The 23,406-nt window shown below is 41.7% G+C and overlaps 1 protein-coding gene across 1 annotated transcript; it reads left to right on the forward strand.

Annotated features, from left to right (window-relative positions):
- The first annotated feature begins 7,224 nt into the window (after positions 1 to 7,224).
- On the forward strand, positions 7,225 to 21,151 carry LOC104374128 (S-adenosylmethionine synthase-like). The gene is made up of 8 exons (XM_086629890.1): positions 7,225 to 7,294; positions 7,669 to 7,791; positions 9,590 to 9,702; positions 10,351 to 10,470; positions 15,093 to 15,161; positions 16,829 to 17,011; positions 19,738 to 19,871; positions 21,145 to 21,151. The coding sequence occupies exons 1-8, from the start codon at positions 7,225 to 7,227 to the stop codon at positions 21,149 to 21,151; spliced, it is 819 nt and encodes a 272-aa protein (XP_086486016.1).
- The last annotated feature ends 2,255 nt before the right edge of the window (positions 21,152 to 23,406 follow it).

Genomic DNA, 23,406 nt, shown 5'->3' on the forward strand with positions numbered 1-23,406 from the left:
CCACCTGGAACTATTGTAAACACCTGTTCTCACACAGAGATGTATTTCTGCATGGTTCAGTACTGCAGCTGAGTATAACGTATGGATATTAAGCCTCGGAGAAAGCATCATTTGCCCTTACAGATTCAGATAAAGTCTCTGCCCTGTGTTACTATCTTGAAGTGCTTTTTAGTTAGCACTTAGAGGAAAGAGTGAGTATGAAGGCTTGGAGAAGTGTGCAAAAGCACTGAACTCTGGCTTATCTGCATTCACATTTCACGTAATGATAACACTCTGCAGAGTTTAGCAGGGCCAAGGTTAACCAAACATAAAAGCCTTATGAAAGGAGTTTCTGTAGCAATGCATTGTAAAATCCACACAGAACGGTCTTAATCTATTGAACTTCTGAGGAACAAGCATGCAGAAGCAGTTACATCACCAGTTTACACAGATACATTAAGCTTTCCACTTCACCTTCTGTCTGCGCTTGTTCTGTGGTCTAGTTGGTTTGCGTCTTTCTCATTTACAGGCTCACTAAAGATACCAAGACATGTCAATTCATACCTCAAAAAAAGAAGAATGATTTCTTTTTATCTCAGAATCTGTTGCTGAAGGACATTCTGGTAAGTAAAAGTGCTGATTGAATATTTATTAATACTTGCACTGAAGAATGCTATCTGATGAAAGCTTGGTCATATCTTCCCCAATGGAGAAAAGAAAGAACTAATTAATTCTTTTGAATAGACTTCAGATTAGTTTCTTGGTTTGCTTGACAAGAATTTGTCTTATTTGTTTAGTATGCAATATAGTCTGGCATAGACAACTGTAAACTTCTGCTTGAGAGAAGTAAGTGTGGAGAGGTCTTCTACAGGTAGACTTGGAGCTGCCACATACACTGGAATTACAACTTCATTTATAATTCTGTCAAGAAAAAATATTACTTTATGCACAAGTTTATTGTAGGTGATCATTGAACTCTGAATCTCTGAAACATTTGGAATACTAAGCATTGCTTTTCATCAGAGCTTCATTCCAGATACTGCTGTAATACTACGTATGCCTCTTAGCCACGTTGCTCTCCCTAAGACAAGTTTGCATATGCTGTAGACTGTGCAAAGGCGTTGTATTTTCCAGATCTGAGACTGCAACACAACACTTCAGCTGTTCATTAAATTCAGCTATTTTTCACCCAGTTTTGTTTACACAAATAAGTATCCAGAAGCATGTTAACTGATGAACTGAAGAAAGTTTGGACCTTCAGCAGACATACTAGTGGCTCAAATTTACAGTAAAGATAGCAACAGTTCCTTTTATGGCAGAACCTTCAAATGGAGCATTTTAATGTTAAGACTTAAAATAATATTAGCTTTTACCTTTTCGGTAGTTGAAGGAAAGATCAAAAACCTAATAGTGAGAAAATGAGAGTGGTGTCAAACACTGAAGGTTTGCAGCTGTGTTTTTCTTGTGCATCTGTATTCTCAGGATTCTTATTCATTAGGTGGGAACAGCACAGTATGAAACCAGTTATATTAGTCTGTCTTCCTGGCTTCTAGGGAACAGTCCGACAGCTGCAAGACCACCGCAACATGTAGCATCATATCTTGAACCACCACGACCACTTGTTTGCTTAAAAAACTGCACTGTATGTTGCAATGGTGCAAATAGCTGAAGGCAATAAAACTTATCATTTGTCGCAGGTTATGCCATTCCTGCTTGAGCGTCCGACCCACTGGTGTGAATCAATTCTGTAATCTTCAGGACTCAGTTTGCCTCAAGGTTGCTGACAAACTAGTCATGACAAACTTTGGAACTTGGCATTATTGATTTTATGATTAATTGCACAAACGATTTCTGGGTCTGAAATTATGACCACATGATGTTTCTGTCTTTTGTCTTATGTCCTTGTGTCTTCAAACTGTGGCCAATTTTTATCACTGATGGTGCAGTGCAGCTCAAGTAACCAACCAGGATTCCAATTCTCTGAGTAAGTATGCTAGCAAGAAACTTCAGTAAGGTAATGCTTGACCTGGGAATCAATGCAGCACAAATAGCTGAAGATAGGCTTTACAGCTATCAAGTCGCCTTTTCTTGTTGTTGTTTCACTTTTTTTCAAGCTTCTAAATTTTTGGACTTACTTTGCAAACGTTTATGAAACTCATAGTTAAATGTTTAGCTTCGGTTTGATTGGAGAGAACACTAGAAACAAAACATAAAGGTATAGGTATTGCTGACTCAGAACGTGAAAATTATGCCAATGAAGAAGAGACCTGTGCGCCTCTGTAAGCAAATCCCATGCTAAAATTGAAATCACTGTAGCCTGCGTGAATAGAAGGGGCACATACATTTTTAGCACTCGTGCTTTGCTTTTAGCCTGTTTTTAGTTTGTATGTGAGTGAGGTAATATTGACGGCACAGTGGCTCATCCATCCAAAGCTACAGGGTAGTGTGTTCCACTTTTCCTTGCTTTTAGATTGTTCTGGAAGATACTAGTCTGTAGTTCTCATCCTAAAGTTGAATTTGCACTTAAACTTTGCATTGAATTACGGATCTTTTGGGGTACAGAATAACCCTGCTCTTACCTTACAATTTCATTTTGGTATTTGCTTCCAGACCAGATTATCTTTAAAAGCAAATGAGTAGTTTAAGGTCGATATTCAGTTATACTTCTTCATAAAATTCCACTTTGGGCCCTTGAGCCTATGCACATATGTAACGGTAGTCACTCCTGCAGGAGAAGTTATTTCGGACTGTCAATTACATAGATAATTATATAGGCTGTTGCAAGCAACATAGGCACCTGGTTTATTGATACAGTGTTGTAGATCCAGCTGTGTAGTCAACTGGCTGAACGTATTTTGTGTATCTTTTTTTGTAATAATAGTGGGTGAAGATAATTCATATTCCTCATGTTGGTTCTGCAGATACGCAACTTTTCAAAGCTGTACTTTTGAAGAAATAACATGGATTGCTTTTACCTGGTTCAGTTACCCTGATGAGACAAAGAATCTCAATTTGTCCGCTAAATTGTTCATTAACTTTTAACCAATCAAGTGTGTTTGGTGTACTCAAATCTTACTTGGACAGTAAATCATAGGTGCTAAACACAGAATAGGTAAAAACTTTTTTTTTCTCCAGTGCTTTGGCCCTTAAAGAAAAGACAAAAACTCAGAAATATAACTGTGGAAACTTGTGACTGGTCATTACTTATCCCTGAGAGAATGTTTGCAGATGCTTTTCTAAACTCAGATGAGCCAGATAGTTGTGGATAATTGCAGGAGTGGACTTCAATCTAGTGTACCTGTTTGTAGGGAGAGCAATGCCTCTCGTCATCCAAAAAAGTTGACACGTGAGATCTCAGAGGTACCCACAGGAAGTGCTGAAAGGATAAACACTGCCTTAAGTGCAGGCCTCTGGCAGTTATAAGATGTAGATCAAAATAGGTAATTCACACAGAAAATGCAATATAAAGTTCAAAATAAAGAGGAGAAGAATGCAAATCCTCTACAGAAAGATCTTAGCTTAAAGACTTCTTCCAAAGTTACTACTTGTATCTTCCATTCTCCTGAAACTAATATTTTAGAATGCCTTTGCAGGCCTTTTTCATTGCTCCCTGACCTGGGAGGCTGCTGGCCTGTGCAGATGATAGCAGAATGTCAGCTAGAATTGACTTGAAGAGAGGAGTGAAAACAGGGTAAGACATACTTTTCTGGTACATATAAGTTGCTAAAACTGTGTTTTTGCAGGTGCTCTATAAACAGAAGTCTCTTGCCCACTGGAAATGAAATTTTAATAGGAAATAACTTTTTTGTTTTGTTTTTATCACAAAAAGAAATGTTATGTCTGTCTTATTTCTATCTTCTAGATAAGATATGTGATCAGATAAGTGATGCTGTTCTAGATGCTCATCTCAATATTGATCCAGATGCTAAAGTTGCCTGTGTTAAGTAGAATATAGATAGCAAAACAGATTAATGAAGTACAACAAGTAATCCATGTTGATATAACATCCCATGATCCAAAATTCTTGCAATAGCTGGCTAGTAGTCAACACTTCCACAGTCAGCCAAGAGGCCGACTCTGGAACACTGACTCAGAGGAGAAGGGCAGGCAGGAAAAAAGCTCCAAAAAATACAGGAAATACATAGTACTCCCGTATAAATTAAAAATCTTGAAATGTAAGAATTGGATCAGGAGAAGCCAGTATTATCAGGGAAAATTCTGGTTGACAGAGCTAATGATAATGAGGAATCTAAGAAAATGATGGAAAAAGATAACTGAGGAAAGATACGTCAAGATGGATTTCTTCATAGAGCGAATAAAACGTGTTAATAAAATTCAAAACCCAGAAGTGCTGAATAGATATTTACTGCGCTTTTACAGAAGCAGGGTGATGCCCTTGGTTCACAGGAAAATAAATGCACAGTTCATTTGAATGTTATTATTATCGAAATGGCTTGCCTTTTTCATGCAACTTTCTGTTATGACTACCCTGTATTCTACATGGTCGTTGTCATTAGCAACATCACCTTTTCCAGAGGCTAAGAACATATCAAATTGGAATGAGCTGGGTTGCCAAGGGGGAATGGACACAGAAGAGGAATGTGTCTAAAGAGCTCTCCAAATGCAGTAATTTTTTTCTTAGAACAAGCCGTCAAGGCCATAGTTACAGCACAGAGGACTTGCTGCATCTCACAAATACAATGATCTAATATGATGCTTCGTCTGGAAAACCTCATGTGATCCTTGATGAATAGAGATGAGCAGTGAGGAGACATTGCAGGGAGGGTTTAGCATATGTGTTAGACTTGATGAAGCATGTATTTCAGTATTCCTGGCAGTTATGTTTCCAAAACTGCTGAATAGCTGGAGATAGTAACAGAGAAATGATGCAAAAATGACAAGATCTGAAAAATGTGTCATAAGAGATGTGAGAAACATGATCAGTTGTTCTTACCCTAAAAGAAGACTGAGATGTGACATGATTACATAGATAAATCCCTGATTTCTATAGCCTGTTGGGAAAAAAAACATATCAAAACTGCTGACTGGAATCAGAAAACTTGAGTATAACATTAAAGCATAAGTCTGGAAAAGATAAATAGATTAACCAGACATAGAGTGTGCTAAAACAGTAGTAGGCTGGAGAAAGCAGTTACAGCACTCAACACGGGGTTTATCAGGTGAAAATTAGAATTTCTGTTTTGCTGTGATAATAGTTGCGGATAATTGCATGGTTTACTGAGATGTTGAAACTAGATTCTATCTACCAGTAGAAAAATACATCTGTGGTTCTCTGAGTTTTATTTGCTGCTTGGATTTTTCAGATCAGCAAATTTTGCATCTGAAGTTCTGAATTATTACACTGGCACTGCTTCATTTCAGCAGGACCAAACCGTTCTCTCTTTGTGTTACCAACAAACTGGGTAGCAGCAAAGTCAAGCAAGAGACACTGGCTGCCAGTAGCATAAATCAGAAGGCAGAAAAATGGTTCTCCTTCCTCTCTGATTAAGGGAAGCCGATTGTTTTCTTGAAAAATAAAATCCTTCCTGGTCCGCCCAACAAATGAGGGTCAAGAGAGAAAAGTAAGTAACCACCAACTGAGACAGTACTAAAGAGAAGGTGTAAGTTTCTACCTACTAATGATGTTCTAAATAATCTTTTGGGGAGACTTAAACATGTAAGAAATCACCCCCCAGTGAACAGCCCAAAACATTATACAGCAGCTTTCTCTTGCGTAGAGCAGGTGAGGGTGTTGCTTGGGCTTACTTATAAATTGCAGCTATAGTGCAGCTCCTGAGCTGTGTTTTCTTTTGGTTGAGTAAAATTTCAGTTGGGATGGAAAGCAATGTAAGGTAGGAAGGTGAATCTTTCTTATCCTGATACTAAAAAAGCATCATCATGCGGTGAGGTCTTGGCATCACCATCAAGCTTTGTTTGCCTGCAATGGGCCTGGGAGAGTTTCTAGCAGCTGCTGGTGGTGACTGCAGCCTTATTCTTCCATATGTCTAAGCCCCAGTTCCCCAGCTTTATATTCTTTGAGAGAGGCTTCCCCTTTTTTTAACGACCACACTGGAAAAGCTGAGATCTGTTCCTCTCTGCCTTACACCTGTAATAGAGGGTCTTCTCCTCCAGCGCAGGATTCACAGCACAGCACTGTACGTGCCTCACGCATGCAGGTGGTCTGCTGGGTGTAGCAGACAGAAAGAACACGGGGGTCACTAGAGCAGGAGCACAAGACCAAGTGTGAAAATAATGGTACCAGGATACCCTGCACTGTAGTGGTGTTGCTGCCTGGTCTGGATACACCTTATACATTTAGGGCTACTGTATTATTATGGGCTCTCACTATGTCCACAGTGTAATTCAGAGATACTATGCCATCTCGGATGTAGCTTAGTAGTTCAATATAGATTAATTCCTCTTGCAGACAGAGAAAGCTTACCCTGTGCTAAGTTCTCTACTGCTTGTCTGGATTATCTAAACTAAGCTGCCAATTAAAGCTACCTTGATTATCTTTATGTGATGCTGCAGTCCATAGTTGTGCAATTTTATATTATATTCCTGCCTGTAGCACTTAATCTTGAAAGCAAATAAAATTATTCAGATGAGTTGGTGACTGGATGATAAAAGTGATGGATGAAACTCAGTGTAGGCTAATGCAAGGGGGAAGGGAGCAATCTTATCCCCATGTATAGAAAGTGAGTGTTGCAGTTCCCTGCAAGCAAGCATTTAGGAGAGAGATTTTGGGGTTGTAATAGACACGTTTCTGTGAAAAGAGTTGTTGCTCAGTAGCAGTAAAAACCCAAGGTGACTGTTAGGGCTTTCTGAGAAAGGAATGAAGAGTAGATCTGAGAACATCATTAATTCATATAAATCCGTGGTTGCCTGTCTTGAATACTATGTGCAATCTGTTTCTCTTGCCCCATCCCCAGAAAAGGCTATAGTAAGATTGTATGGCAAGAGTAATGAATATGATCATAGCCATGCAGTGTCTTTCAGTGAACTGCCTAGGATGTCCCAGTCTGGAAAACAGGGAATTGAATGGAATATGAAATAGAGCTAGACGGTTCTAAGTGGTACTGATGTGGTGAATTTTTTGTCATTGTTTGCTATATGTTTTAACAAAAAACAGACAAGTTTGGAGGCCAGGTGGATGCTTGAAACAAAAAACAAAATAAAATATGAAATGATTCTGCACAAAATTTGTGATGAAGTCGCAAAGCTTCTTGCTCCAGGATCCTGTAGATGCTAAAAGTTTTTGTGGTTGCCAAGGACGACTTGGTGAATTACTGTAACAAAGATCTATCAAACACTGGTAATGCCATCTGTTAGTAAATGATGTCCCTTTAGCTTCAGGAAGATCCTGAGCTGAAATTGTTGTAGATCAGGGAAGTATTTGGAGAAATAGCACTATATACTTGGCCTATTCTTATAGACATTTGCTGATGGAAGGCCACTGTGTCCATCTGACCATAATTGTGTAAGATGGACCCCCTCTGATGCAGGCATTTTAATGTTCATATCAGCTGAAGAGAGGAGCAGTTGCACACAGACCCATATGTATGCTAGGGCTTTACACTGAGTTTTCCCTATGACTAATCCTTTGTTCATAGAACCATCTTCAGGATCTCCCTGTATAACTGTAAAATAGTAGCAATAACATTCTGATGTGCTATCTTTTTTCTGCAGAGTGTGTGGCAAAAACTGGAATGATTTTGCTTTGTGGAGAAATCACATGCCAGGCTATAGTAGATTACCAACAAATTGTAAGACAGACTCTTAAGAGGAAAGGATATGATGACTCTTCCAAAGGTGAGTGAGGTCCTTCATGTGTTCATTCTTGGGTCCGTTCTGCATGTGGCCAAAGTTATGGTTTTATGATTTTCTGGAAAATAAAATGAAATGTATATCCAGGCCTAGGAGAAAACTGCACAGATGTTGATATGCATTTTTCAGTGCCTGGTACTGAGGGAGCTATTTTAAGGTGGCATACTTGTAAAAGACTTATTCTTGAAAGTGTCAGGTACCTCTTGTTTCTCTGATGCAGAAAAACTAGTGTTTGCACAAATGTCAGAAGGTGGTTACATCTGCAGGTTTGTACATTGAAAGCTTTAACACTGATGTTTCTTGTCCTTGTGGTACATATGCCTATGAAACTTGAAGTTCATACTCAAGGGAATTCTTTATGTCTTTGTCATGGTTTTAGGCTGATCCAGCAACTAAAACTCACACAGTCTCTCCTTCTCCAGTAAAGTGGAGAGGAGAAAAATATAATAAAGGGACTGAGAGGTGAGACAAGAACAGAGGGAGCACCCACCAACCATGGTCCCGGGCAAAACAGACAGAGCTTTCTTAAAAGCAAAACAATTTATTGACGGTTACTTAAAAGGACAAAGGGAAACAAAACCAGTTACTTGAGAGGATAAAAAGAAACAAAACCAGATCTTAAAACCGACAACTTCCCCCCCCACACACCTTTTCCTTTTCCTCCTGGCTCTACCTCCTCCCCCTAGCGGAGCAGGGGGCAGGGACTGGGGGAGTGCAGGTCAATTCATTCCGTGCTGTTACTGCTGCTTCTTTCTTAAAGGAGGAGGAGTCCTTACACCCTTTTCCCCTGCTCCAGTGGATCCCCTACCCACGAGGAAAAATCCACAAACTTCTCCAGTGTGAGTCCAGCCCACAGGAAACAATCCTTCCCCACGGATTGCCCCAGTGTGGGTTTTACCACAGTCTTGGATACTTAGGGAGCTGTAGCCACTCGCTCCAGCGTGGGTCGTCACGCAGACTCCAGATGCCTCTCTGCCTTGTCGTGCGTCCCAACATGACCATCCTCAGGCTCAGGCATCTCCTCTCCATGGGCTGCGAGTGGGTCTCTGCTCCACCGAGGCCGTCTTGGTTGCAGGGGGGCCGCCTGCTATCTCACCACCAGCCGCAGGGGAAACTCGGCTCCGGCACACCTCCTCCCGCTCCATCCTCACTGACCCGGTGTTGATGCGGCTGTTTCTCTCAGATCTCAGTCCTCTCCGGGTGAACTCAGCCCAGTGGGCACCCCAGGAGTGGGGTGTTCCCCGAGTTCCCCAGCCAGCTCCACCGCCGCCATCCTCAGTGGGCGGCGCTGGCCCGATGCAGGCAGCCGCCCGGCCAGGAGCTGGGGAGCGGGGACAGTGCCCTCCTCCCTTCTCTCCTTGCTCCTGGGCAAAGCACCTTTTCCAGTTCCTTTGTCCCGACTTAAATAGGGCAATTCGCAGAGGCACTGATGAGCTCAACCCCGAGGGGGATGGGGGTCCGATCTGGTGGCCAGAACCAGATCTGACCCAGTTCCAAAACCAGGGAGGTCACCGGGAGCAAAGCCCCTCTCCTGCCACCAGAACCCCCACACCCTTCCCAGGTTTGAAGTAAAAGGGCTGACTTGACCACACCGTGAGACTGTTAACATGAAAGTGCTGATTGTCTGCTTGCACTAGCAATACAAAACATAGTATAGGAAGATTACTTGCTTAGAATTTTAAAAGTTTTGTCCAAAATAACTAGATAATCCCTAAAAGCTTCTCTAGTAATTTGTGAACTCTCAAGAATGTACCACCTAACTTTACAAAACTCCCTTCACTAGGATTGGACTGTAAGACTTACACAGTTTTAGTGGCCTTAGAACAACAGCGTAAAGAAATCAAGCATGCTGTCTCCCATGGCAGGAGTGATGATGACATTGGAGCCGGATATCAGGTAATGGAACTTAATTCCAGGCACGTACTCATATTTAGTTATGCATAGGCACTTAGAATTGCATTTGACCAGAGCCTTTCCTTAAAAGCTATTGTGCAAAATGGAAGAATAAGCAGCTGAACACTGTGCACTCTCATAATCACCAGATGGGCAAAAAAGTAACATGGCTTCACCAGTTTCAGTGAAAGTGGCTTTTCCCTTATCCGGTGGCCTTACTGGACAGAATTACAATTAAGCTTTTTATCATTAGGTGTCAGTTTCTGGTCTTTCAAGTTCTTTGAGTAGCCTGATTTTACTTCTTAGACATCAAATGCAGTGTTATCTTAGTTGTCATGTGTGGGGAGAAGACTGGGCAGTCTTTATGAGCTTTACGTCTATTAAGCCTTTGCAGCGGATTCTTATGGATGCTTATGGCAGAGTCATTCTTAGGAACCAGACCCTTCTGTGGCTCTGAATCTTATGCATGGAGATACATAAACTTTATTTCAGGCTGGTTATATGTCAAAGTGTATTCACTCTGCATGTTAACTGCTGTGTCTTTCTAGACTTGGGTGGTTTTAAAGTACTATGTGGCAAAGACAGGTGCAGAAATGGAAATGAGTGGCTTATTTGCCCGTTTTCAATGCAGTTCCCTGTTTCTCTATGCAGGGTTTGATGTTTGGCTATGCTACTGACGAAACTGAGGAATGTATGCCCTTAACAGTCCTCCTGGCACACAAACTGACAGCAAGGATAAAGGCTCTGGAACGGGATGGAACATGGCCCTGGGTTAGACCAGACGGAAAAACACTGGTTTGTAACACAGATGCATAAACTCTCAAGGTGAGAAACAACAGACATCATTTACCCTCTCTGCTACTAAATCAGAATTGATGTTTGTCAAAAATGGTGCTGGCATTTTCATGTTCCAAGGTGATGTGAGTTTAATAGAGCACATTTGTATGTAGCGCACATGGGTTGTTTGTTCTATTAGTGTCTTAGCAGGTTTCCTCAAAATAGCACTTATATTTTGCTTCTTTTCCCCCTGGAGATTAAGATTAACAAATTACTGACAAACAGGTGTTTTGGTTTTTTTTCTGAATAAATATCAGGATTCCAGAAACATGGACTGGGATAATGCTATGGTTTCTCAGTTAAAACAGGGCTGTTCTTGATTCAAACCTCATGTATACTATATTTGATCAGTGATCAGAGCCGATGACAACTGTGTTGCAGAGCTGAGTGGATGATTCACTCAGCCTGCTTTAAGAGTGATGCACTTTGGCAGTCTCAAAGGCAGCAAGATTTCTGTCTTCCAAGCTGTGAAATCTGCAGGAGACGAAAGGAAAGCCATACATGTGGCATTTCAAGACAACAAGGTGTTTTAGTCTTAATTTCTGTTGCTTAGAGGGGATGAACTACATCAGAGTCATACTGCTGCTGTTGTCGCAGTGCAACATGGATTGCATCCCTACCTTTTGTCAGGTGAATAGACTGATTTCTGTATGATATATCTATTCAAGAATTTTTGAAGGATGGGAAAGTAAGAAAACCTATCCTAAGGACGGAGCAATGGTTGTATCATTTACATGTATGTAAAACCATGCAGTAAGTAGCAAAGGATACAGCCTTTCATCTCATAGAATCATAGAATGGTTTGGGTTGGAAGGGACCTCAAAGATCATCAGTTCCAGCCCCACTACCATGGGCACGGACACCTTCCACTAGATTAGGTTGCTCAAAGCCTTATCCAACCTGGCCTTGAACACTTCCAGGGATGGGACATCCACAGCTTCTCTGGGCAACCTGTTCTAGTACTTCACCATTCTCAAAGTGAAAAAATTTCTTCCTTCTATCTAATCTAAATCTGCCCTCTTTCAGTTTAAACCCATTACCCCTTGTCCTATCACTACACACGCTTGTAAAAAGTCCCTCTCCAGCTTTCTTGTAGGTCTCCCTCTAGGTACTGGAAGGCTCCTAGAAGGTCTAGAAGGCTGCTAGAAGGTCTCCCTGGAGCCTTCCCTTCTCCAGGCTGAACAACCCCAACTGTCTCAGCCTGTCTTCAGAGGAGAGGTACTCCAGCCCTCAAATAATCTTCGCGGCACTCCTCTGGACCTGCTCCAATAGGTCTGTGTCCTTCTTATGTTGGGGGCCCCAGAGCTGGACGCAGTACTCCAGGTGGAGTCTCATGAGAGTGGAGCAGAGGGGCAGAATCACCTCCCTTGACCTGCTGACCACACTTCTTTGGATGCAGCTGCGGAGGCTGAAATGCACGGACTCCGTAGATGTGACACCAGAGATGTTTATTGCAATTTACAAGCAGCTTTTATAGATCATTCTTCCAGCCACGATGTGTCCACGCACCCTTTGCTTAGTTATATGGCTGGTTACAACCAGTAGTGCACACGCCTGTTTTAGCTTTGCTATTGCCTATGCCTCAAAACCACCATTTTTGATCTGCTAAGCTGAACGTCAGCTTCTCACACTCCCTGTGTCAGCTTCTCACACTCCCCATGTCAGCTGCTCACACTCTCTTTTCCTTTCTATCAGCGTTCTTCCTCTTTATCGGTGTTTCCCAACTCGTCAGGAACACAGGTTTAAATCATCAAGGTCAAATCCCAGCTGTAACTGTGTGTATGATTCCACATGCAGCCCAGGATACAGTTGGCTTTCTGGGCTGCCAGCGCACATTGCCGGCTCATGTCAAGCCTCTCATCAACCAACACCCAAGTCCTTCTCCTCAGGGCTGCTCTCAATCCATTCTCCACCAGCCTGTTCTTGTGCTTGGGATTGCCCCGACCCATGTGCAGGATCTTGCACTTGGCCTTGTTGAACTTCATGAGGTTCTCACAGGCCCACCTCTCCAGCCTGTCAAGGTCCCTCTGGATGGCATCCCTTCCCTCCAGTGTGTCAACCACACCACGGAGCTTGGTGTCATCAACAAACTTGCTGAGGGTGCACTTGATCCCACTGTCCATGTCTCTGACGTAGATGCTAAACAGCACCAGCCCTGATACCAACCCCTGAGGAACAACATTGGTCACTGGTGTTGTGCGGGACAGCATTAAATGCTTTGGACAAGTCCACATAGATGTTGTCAGTTCCTCTTCTGTTATTCACCAACACTGTAACCCTGTCGTAGAAGGCCACCAAATTTGTCAGGCAGGATTTGCCCTTAGTGAAGCCATGTTGGCTGTCACCAATCACCTCCTTATTTTCCATGTGCCTTAGCATAGTTGCCAGGAGGATCTGCTCCATGATCTTGCTGGGCACACAGGTGAGACTGACTGCCCAGTAGTTCCCTGGGTCTTCCTTTTTTCTCTTTTTAAAAATGGGGGTGATGTTTCCCCTTTTCCAGTTGGTGAGAACTTCACTGGACTGCCACGACTTCTCAAATATGATGGATAATGATTTAGCAAGTTCATCTGCCAGTTTACTCAGGACCCGTGGATGCACCTCATGAGATCCCATGGACTTGTCCACCTTCAGGATCCTTAGATGGTCTCGAACCTGATCGTCTCCTACAGTGGGCGGTTCTTCATTGTCCCAGTCCCTGCCTTTGCCTCTGTGACCTGGGCAGTGTGGCTACAGCACTTGCCAGTGAAGAGTGAGGCAGAAAGTCAATGAGTACCTCAGCCTTCTCTATGTCCCAGGTGACCAGGTCTCTCATTTCTTTCTGGAGAGGGCCCACATTTTCCCTAGTCATCCTTTTATCACTGACATACCTATAGAAGTTTTTCTTGTTGCCCTTGATGACCCTGACCAGATTTAACTCTGTCAGGGCTTTGGCTTTCCTAACCTGATCCCTGATTGCCCAGACAACTTCTCTATATTCTTCCCAGGCTACCTGTCCTTGCTTCCATCCTCTGTAGGTCTTCTTTTTGTGTTTAAGTTGTTCCAGGAGCTCCTTTTTCATCCATACAGGCATCTTGGGGTTATTGCCTGACTCTCTCTTTGTTGGGATGCACTGCTCCTGAGCTTGAAGGAGGTGATCCTTGAATGTTAACCAGCTTTCTTGGGCCCCTCTTCCCTCCAGGACTTTCTCCCATGGCACTCTACCAAGCACATCCCTGAAGAGGCTGAAATCTGCTCCCTAAAATCCAGGGTAGTGAGCTTGCTGTGCGCCCTCCTTGCCGCCCTAAGAATTTTGTACTCCACCATCTCATGGTCATTACAGCCAAGGCTGCCTGAGTTTCACGTTCCCCACCAGCCCCTCCTTGTTGTTGAGCACAAGGTCCAGCAAAGCACCTCTCCTCGTTGGTTTCTCTACCACTTGGAGAAGGAAGTTATCATCTACACAGCCCAGGAGGAACCTCCTGGATTGCTTGTGCCCTGCTGTGTTGTCCCTCCAACAGGTATCGGGATGGTTGTAGTTCCCTATGAGAACCAGGGCTTGTGAATGCAAAACTGCTCCTATCTGCCTATAGAGGCCCTCATCCACTCGGTCTTCCTGGTCAAGTGGCCTGTAGCAGACCTCCACTACAATGTCAGCTGTCCCTGCCCTCCTTTTAATCCTGACCTGTAAGCTCTCAGTCGGCTCCTCATCCATCCCCAGGCAGAGCTCCATGCACTACAGCTGATCGTTGACATAGAAGGTGACCCCTCCTCCTCGTCTCCCCTGCCTGTCCTTTCTAAAGAGCCTGTAACTTTCCATTCTGACACTCCATTTGTAGGATTCATCTCACCACATCTCTGTGATGCCAATAAGATCATAACTCTGCAGGTGTACACCCATCTCTAACTCCTCTTCTTTATCCCCATGCTACGTGCATTTGCATAGAGGCATTTAAGTTGGGCCCCCTACGAATCTAGCTTCCTGGCTGGAGCATCTGGAATTCCTTTCTGTTGCTCTTTAGGCACTTTCAGCTTGTCATGATCAAGCTTGATATTATCCTCCTCCCCCTTTGAATCTAGTTTAAAGCCCTGTCAATGCGTCCCGCTAGCTGTTGTGTTAAGAGCCTTGTTCCCCTTTGAGAAAGGTGAATCTCACCTGGTTCCAGCAAGCAAGATATCTTGATCTGCAGTTGCTCATTTTAGCAGGGTCCTCCAAAAATTGTTTTGGCTTTACTTTGGTGATTCACTATTTGAAGTTACATTAACATGCCAAACTGTGAATGATTTTAACATCTGCTGGTAAAATCTTAGGCTTCTGTATCTTCCTTGTTGTTATTTTGCTTCTCTGTGGTGTTACATGTAATATCCTTTAGTTAAGTCTTTTGGTAGTGGTACTTCAGTACTTTTTGTATTTTCTTAGAGTAATTTTAAGCATCAACAATAATCTATCATTTTCCATCTCATTTCCCTTCATCTGTTTATTTTTTGCTGCAGAAAATAACTGTGAGGTTTATTTTCAGTTTTCAAACTGGTGCTCTTAGCCTTGAGTGTTCACTGTCCTTTCTTTTTCTCTCTAGGTCACAATGGAATACAAGGAGAGAAATGGTGCAGTGGAGCCCATCCGCATGCACACACTTGTGATTTCAGTAAATCATGCCCCGGACATACCTCTACAACAAATACAGAAGGAGCTAATGGAGAAAGTTGTTAAAGAAGTCATTCCATAGAAATATCTCGATGAGGGTACAATCTATCATCTCCTTCCAAGCGAAAAGTTTGTAGAAGGTAGTCCTAAAGTATGGTACTTTGAAAGAAGACAGTCTGTACAGACTTGGATTCTACTTTGCCACACATTTCTAAAAGTTCTCTTGCACAAAAGTACAATGAACTGGTATGTGGAGGAGTAAGGCACGGACCCCACTGAGTGCTCCAGGTGAAAGCACAGGCGAAATTGTTTATTGAGCCAAGCTGGCAATCTTAAATACATGCAGCAAGCCTCACTCCCGCATTTGGTCCCAGTCCTTATTTACTGTAAGAACATCTTTCTCTTCTTCGCAAGATCACTGTTCTCAGTCCCGTGTCCAGCACATCTGTTCTTGTTATCTGTTGCTTGCAGTTCTCATGCATTTCTATTTTTTGTGTTCCATGGTCTCATGGGAAACTATTTTGTCTCCCACAGTCTCAGGGGAATTCAGTCTCCCACACTGGTATACTTTTAACCAAGAAAATCTAAACATTTTTTTTTCTCTTTTTTTTTTCAAAAAGCTGAACAAATTTCAGGGAAGACCTGACTGTATTAAGTAGCAATACTCATTAGAATTTTACACGTTCTCTGATTCCCAGGTGCTGGTACTAGGTAAGCAAGTCATTGTTGTGAAATTGTAAAAACTTTTGTTACACAAAACTATCTAGTTTTGTATAAAGAGTTCAATGAAGAATTAAAACTACAAGGTATGCTTATGATCACACTGGAATGATCTAGGGATACTGCTTTCATTGAGGAATAAAAGTCAGTTTTACTCCCATATTACTTCGCTGGGGATTTAAAATTAGCAGATTTTGCAGTTTATCCTCTTTGAGGATGCAGTCTCTCAACACTTTGGAGTTCATTTATCAGCTTGCAGTCACTAGTTTTGCTAATCTGACAGAAAGTTAGTAATTCTCTGCTGGTTGAACAAGTTAGATCAGCTCATCAGGTTGCAGAAGGCAGGCAAAAGCACATGCAAGAGCGTGGGATTCCATTATCTGGGGCATAGGCAGGCAAGAAGGAAAAAGAAAGGTAGTACCAAGCGGTCCTTGTGCCGCCAGTGAACCATTAAGGTAAACACAGCTAGACTCTGTACTCTTGTGCTGGCAGCACTGAGATGCAGCACTATGAAGCTCCCTCTTCCCCTTCAGTATATGTATCTAAGTGAAGCTTGTTAACCTTTTAGGTCATACGTGATCTGTTTTTCAGGAAGGCTTTTGTCTCTAAATTCTTGTCCTCCATTGTTACTGAGTGAAGTCATTGGCCTATAATCCAGAGACAGTATTTCATGATTGTTGATTTGAAGAGAGCACAGTTTTTGTGATGTTTGCAGATGTGCCACATTCTTACCAGTCTTCAAAATGGTAGTATATCAGCTTAGTATATCTCTGAAAAATACTCCAGTCATGTAGACCTCATTCATTAAACAGTTGCATGTGAAGGCAAACACAGTGAACAATTAGTCACATCTGTGGCAAATGCAAAATAAGGTTGTACCAAATAACCTAGTGTGGGATTGGGTAAACTGTTGTGTCTCATGAATGCATTCAATTGTTTGTCATGCAGAGTGATGCCGGACTGACTGGCAGGAAGATCATTGTTGATACCTATGGCGGCTGGGGAGCCAATGGTGGAGGTGCATTCTCTGGAAAAGATCCCTCCAAAGTTGATCGTTCTGCAGCGTACACAGCTCGCTGGATTGCAAGTTCTCTGGTGAAAGCGGGTCTCTGTAAAAGAGTATTAATCCAGGTAAAAGCAACCGTGAAAGTGATACACCATAACAGAAATTCTGTCTCATGTGTGGTCACCCCTCAGAATACATACTACGATCACAGCCCCACTCCAGTTTCAGAAAAGCATTTCTCATACTAGAATGGGGTTCCAGGAAGTTTCTCGGGGGGGTATGTTGTTAAGGAGCCCAATGAAGGAAGCCAAAGACACAGGCCACGATGGTCCCGAAACAAGGAGTGTGTTCTCAGTAGTATTCTTTCTCCAACTCTATTGCCATCCCTGGTTCAGGTAGTTCTTTGCATCGTCCTTGCTTTTGCTTGCAGCCACTCTAGTGACCCTCTGCACACACACGCATGCCCAGCACTCCAACCTGGGCTGCACAGCACATTACAAACTGCTATGTTAGCAGTGTCTAGACATAATTGTGCACCTCCACCATGGACCATGTGTTCCTAGTATACTACTATGGTGTGAGGTGTGAATAAAAACAAAATTCAATTGTTTTAAAGAGTTTAAAACCAGAAAAACTTTCACCAGTCTTATACGCTGGGAAGAAATGTGCTTTCTTCCTTGTGCATGAAATTTGGGGACTACAACTCTAAGAAGTTGAAAGAGGTGTTTTGACACCTAGACAGTTTCACCATTAAACATCAACCCAGTATGAATGCTAAACAACTGAGGTTTGTCTAGGCAGCTTGCAATATCAGTTTATACACATACTTATTCTGAGTAGCTGCTATGTAATAACTTTAACCTTGTACAACAAATTACTACAGTAAAAGTAGCAGTGATCTGACCAGAGGAGAGGCCTGCTGGATGTGGTTATGATCAATGACATAGTATCCAGACATCCCAATTAGGAGTAATCCCGTTTGCTTTAGATGTTGTGCATGTGTTCGATACCTGATTAAACTTGAAGTTTGGAGTTAGTCAAGGAAAGGTGAGATTGGGAATAAGCCAAGCGCAAATAGTGATGGTTAGCAAATTGTTGATAGTTTTTTGTTAGGGTTTTTTGGTTTTGTTTTTTTGGTTTTGTTTTTTTTTTTTTTTTGCGAGGGGACAGAAGACAAACTTCTGATTTTTTGGTACGCACATTCTGAGTGGCATTTTTGAACACATACATCTCTTTCTTAATTCTTGAGTTAGGTGGGAATGTTGTTATTCGAATAATTCCCAGAGACCCTCCTTAAATACCTGAGCCTGACTCTAGGCAAGGCAAGATTCATTTTGTTAACATTAAACTACAGAGATGTCAACTATTAGCAATGAAGGTAAAATGGGAGGAAACAGGAGGATGGGAGAGCAGAAAAGTGAATGTCCTATGAAGTCTCAGAAGGCTGGATTAAAGATTAACAAAAGGAAAAATGTGTCAAGTGGAAATACAAAACTGTTTTCAGCACATTAGTGTCTGCATGCTACAGTAAGAACTGGCCAGCCTCTGCTGACACTGACAATTGAGCTGGCTCTGCTATGGATATTGTTTCCATGCTAACCACCTCTTCATACTGAAAGGGCAAAATAGCAACCTGATCTAGTGGAAAGTGTCCCTGCCCATGGCAGGGGGGTTAGAACTAGATTATATTTAAGGTGCCTTTTAACCCAAACCATTCTATGATTCTGTGATTCAATAATGGAGGGAACTGCAGACTAATCAGCTGTATATTATCACCAATACCATGTAGGCTTTATTTAATGAGATATAAAATTGTCAGCTTATTGGTTAACGAAAAACAGGCTTAGCGTGATCTCAAAATTACCTAAGGGGAAGATAGTCATGATTATGACAGTTTCTAACAAAAATAAATTCTTGATTACTAAGAAGTATATAGACAGAACCAAGTGATTGGACTACTACTACTTGAAATCTGCAGAAAGCAGACACAATGAGGAAGACCAGTGAAAGCCACAGAACAGTTTGCGTTGCTTAGTGACTTTTGAGCAAAACATATTTTCATCCAAATACACTATGATGGAAGAAAATGAAGTGTATGTTAGCCTATACTGCTGCAGGACTGTATTTTAGAAAGGGACTGAATGATAAAAGGAAATACTTTTCAGGAGAACCTGTCAGTGCTGTGCTGTGCAGTGCTGTGGTGAAAAGAAACTAATGAAAAGATTCTTGGAGGTTTAGAAAGGAGCTATAGAGCTCCTCTATTCTCTTCTGAATGAAGTGAAATCACAGGGAATACCTCCTGAGATACTTTGCTGCTTCTGATAGCCGTGTTTTCAAAAGTACGTGGAAATATGGAATGAATTTCCAGTGAGTGCATGGAAATAACTCATTCTGGGAAAACAAGTCTGCCAGTGCTTTAGGAACATGTAAAGCTTTTTCTCATCTTGTCCTACGTAATCTTTTCTCTGCCTCAGCAAAAAACCCAGAAATATTTCTAGATCTCAGAGTGTCCAGTCTCAACGGCATGAGAACCTTGTATCTAGCTGAGGCTGAAGGATGCAAAACGTCAAAATCTGAGGAAAATTAGAAAATACCTCTTTTGCTTTTAAGGAATGTCGCTTTGGTCTGATATTTGACCAGGCTGAGCATTTTCTGAGGAAAACATAAAAACCATATGTTTTTCTAACATAAAAGACAAATAGCAAAACCATATCTCCTAGCTTTGTTTATGCAGACACGATGTGCATGAAATCTTCCTCCTGATACAGAAGATAAGCCTTTCCTTTCTCTTAAGCAAAATGTAGGAAGGACTGTTTTAACTGTGTTTGGGTGGCATGCGTGTGTTCTACAGCTATCATATGCTATTGATCAGAGTCACCCTCTTGAGATCTCAGTGTTTCATTGTGGAACATCAGACAGATCTGAAGAAGAGCTGCTTGAGATTGTGCAGAGAAACTTTGATCTTCACCTTGGAGCTATCATAAGGTTTGTATGCTATTTAATGCTTTCTTTAACAATTTAGTGTAAAAGTTTCTGGCTCCTAACCTCATGGCTAAATCACCTTCACCATAAATCTATAATTACTGTCATTTCTACTTTTCCCTCATCCATGCACTCAGTACAACATACAAAGGCCAATTCATAAATGTGGTCACAAAATGTACTGAATAAGTAAGTTTAGTTTAAGTTATACCGTGCTATATCTCCCAGTAACCCTGGTAGTGTGCTATGTTGCAGTTCATTAGCCAGGTGGTAGTGTGCTTGGTAAAGTAGAATTAAAATTTAACATTAGGTGTAGTTAGGCTTCCAGTCTGTTTACACTGTGTGTGAGACGACCAATCCCTGCCTCCTCTGGAAGGCACCAGAAATATTGGCTCTTTCTGAAAGAAGTACTAGGGTAAGTACAGTCTCCCTGCCTTTGATCTTCAGGCAGCAACAACTTGTGAGACAGCTGCCACAAGATGGAAAGGTTCTGGTGCCCTTGCTTTGCAAGCAATCCCATTGAAATGAGTGGGACATTACGTGCTGTAATTTTTCCTTTCTCATGCACAGAAGCTGAGTGGCACCCTACCACAATAGTGGCAGTATGGTATTTGCTGTTGCTGTTCTGGGGATATTGCCCATTAGCCCAGAAGAGAAAAGAACACCCTTAAGTGACTAGCTTCTTCATGAGGTGTAAGTGTAACCTACCTTCTGCATTAGAAAAACTGAACACTGAGAGCCTGTCTCTAGTTGTCATTCAGTCTTATGCAGCCTTTCCAAAGTCAATGAAACTTAACTAAAAAGGAATCCAGCTTTCTTAAATGCTCTCTTAAATTTGGTAAGCCATTGAAATATTGTATGCGTTTAAAAAACAGAACAAGATAAAAATCCTGCCACAAATGAGCTGTCTTTGAAGTGAAAATTCTGTTGCAATCAGAAGTGTCATTGAGGCTACCATGCAGTCAGAGAGGAGAAGAAAACTCGAATCTACTTACATTGCCTCTTGCAGCCAACTCAGATATATTCCCCTCTGGAATATTTCTGGACCTGAAAAAGCAGGTCTTTTAGACAAACACAATCCTTACACCTAAAGAAGCACGGGAGTTACCTTTTTCTTTGAGAGAAGAAAGGGCTGGAGGAGAGAAGCAGATCAGCACCCGTCCTTATCAGCAGTTACCCACCTACATTCCAGGGAGCTGTAATTTGACCCTAGCATTTTTCTTTCTTTTTCTCCTTTTTGTGACTAACTCATATGATTCTTTCCGTGAACTTTCAGGAGGTAGAGTTTTTTGCCTCTTCGTAGTACATCTTCCTAAGGCCTAATGGTACACGTTCATCTTCTCAGTCCTGAAGAACTTCCGAATCTCTTGGCTGATTTTCACCAAACTTGACAGGCTGGACTTAGTAAAAGTTTCGTGAAATATGCAACTAATGGAGAGAAACACTATCTGTTTCCTCCTTAAAGGGAGCAGCCACACTGTGAGCCCACCTCTTATTAGACTCTGTAAAATTGACATGGGAGCTCAAGCCTGAGATCAATACTAGCAAAAACTTGACTCCATGAACGGAGGAACCACTTTGCCACTTTGAGCAATGCGGGTTTAAAAATCTCTGCTCTAAAATGCTAAACCATACGTGTTAGCTATCCCATTATTTGAGGAAAATGCTTTTAATGATTCACTTATCTTTTAAATCCAGAGCTATTAATATCATTCTAGTCTCTATATTCCAGAGGAATCTTGGGCGTATTTGACTCCGAGGGGAGAAATGTCAACATGTCAGTAAACAGGAAGTCTCTTTTCTTCCTTAAAACAGGGAAGAGGTTTCTGACAAGCTATATCAACATTTGCAGGTGTGGCCAGCCTTTTGCATTCCTTTTCAGAATATTTCCTGAACATATACACTGAGAGTAGAGCTGACGTATTTTCAATAGTCTGAGATAATGCAAGGTGTTACGGCAACTTCTGTTGCTAGGTGCTGTTTTCCAAGTGTTACCAGATCACAAGTATAATCAAAACTCTTCTTTACCTTTGTCGTTACGACAGTTCATCGCCATGAGTAATTCATGTGGTGGTTCCCAGACACTTTTCTTGACTTGATGCTTGATTTTGGTTCTCAAAAATAATAAATTTTAAAAATACATTATTATAGCCCTGGAAGGGGCGTAGGCAGTAAGAAGGGAAAAAAGCAGACAAAAACATAAGCATTGTTTATTGAATATTTCCTTGTTAAATGTTACCTCACAATTTTTAAAATCTTGTAAATGATGCTGGCTATCCATTCTAATCAACTCTGCACCAAAGTACTTCATGATGTTTTACTTTTCATTTAGTCAGCATTTACATTTCAATGACTTTTGTATCAGGGCCTAGCACAAATAACTGTAGTAGCCACTGGAGCACGTGATCATGTTGCACAAAACATTCTTTAAATCAAGACTTAGCTGTTGTATATCATAAATGGCCACAAGTGTGAGAAAGTATCATCTCTTCACCATCTGAAACATATTTATTATCCTGTTAGTATTTGTGCTTCTTTCCTTACTTTGCCATTCCTCTACCAATCTTTTCTACAGCAGCTTATGCTATTTTAAATGTGCTTTCACAGATAATTAAACAACATAATACCAAATAGAAGAAAGCCCAAGTAGAAAAAAAATGTTTCAGGCCTTTCATGAAATGAAGAGCAACTTCGGTGTAGATACCTGTGGTTAATCATTTAGCACAGCTGCAATCTGCTATATTATGCAGGCTAAAAAGCAATAATAATGACTTGCACCTTTGTTATTTATCTAGTCATAACCAGCGTTAATCCCTATTCTAAGTAGTGACTTTGTGCATTTATATAAGCAGTTAAACCGTCACAGTTATTCAGTCTACTAGATCATAATCATTGGCTGCTTCTTTTGACACCATCGTCTTTCCGGCACAGTAGCATTAGAGAATATTCTATATTACACTTGCAATAACAGAAAACACATTGATGCTTGCACAGCTATAGCTGGACTTTATTCCAATTACAATGCTTCTGTATTGTAACACTTGTAAAGCCTAACTGCATACTTACCCTATCTCTGATACATTTGAAGCAAGCTGACTGTTTATAGTCACTTTAAAATTGTAATCATCAGCTGACTACCTTTCCTGCTTGTCCTGGTTTCAGGTGGGACAGAGTTAGCTCTTCTTTTTAGCAGCTAGAAGAGCTCTTTGTTTTGGTTTTACTCAGAGACTCGCTCTGAGAAGCATGTTGATAGCAAGCTGATATTTGTGGTTGGAAGTGAAACTCCAAGGACTTTTCAGTGTGCCGTGTTCTGGCCGGAGTGCAGAGGCACGGTGGGATAAGGGGGGAGCATAGCCGGGAAAAGGGGGCCACGATTCCCCTTGTGATTTGTGGTGAAACTTAGGATTGAGGGCCAAACAGGCTGATGAAGTATTTTCCATATCACGCAGCGTCATGCCCAGTGTAAAAGTGAGGGACAGCTGGAAAGAAGGGCTTTTTGTGCTTTGGCTCTTTTGCTGCGTTTGCTCTTTTGTGCTTC

This window comes from Tauraco erythrolophus, chromosome Z (genome assembly GCF_009769465.1).
Source record: "Tauraco erythrolophus isolate bTauEry1 chromosome Z, bTauEry1.pri, whole genome shotgun sequence".
In the NCBI taxonomy this organism is placed as follows: domain Eukaryota; kingdom Metazoa; phylum Chordata; class Aves; order Musophagiformes; family Musophagidae; genus Tauraco; species Tauraco erythrolophus.

Excerpts from the sequence above, each read along its gene's own strand:
- LOC104374128 (XM_086629890.1), top strand. The coding sequence starts at position 7,225 with ATGCTAAAAGTTTTTGTGGTTGCCAAGGACGACTTGGTGAATTACTGT. Across the intron at positions 9,703-10,350 it reads ACATTGGAGCCGGATATCAG|GGTTTGATGTTTGGCTATGC; the intron begins GTAATGGAACTT and ends TTCTCTATGCAG. Across the intron at positions 10,471-15,092 it reads GGGATGGAACATGGCCCTGG|GTCACAATGGAATACAAGGA; the intron begins GTTAGACCAGAC and ends TTTTCTCTCTAG.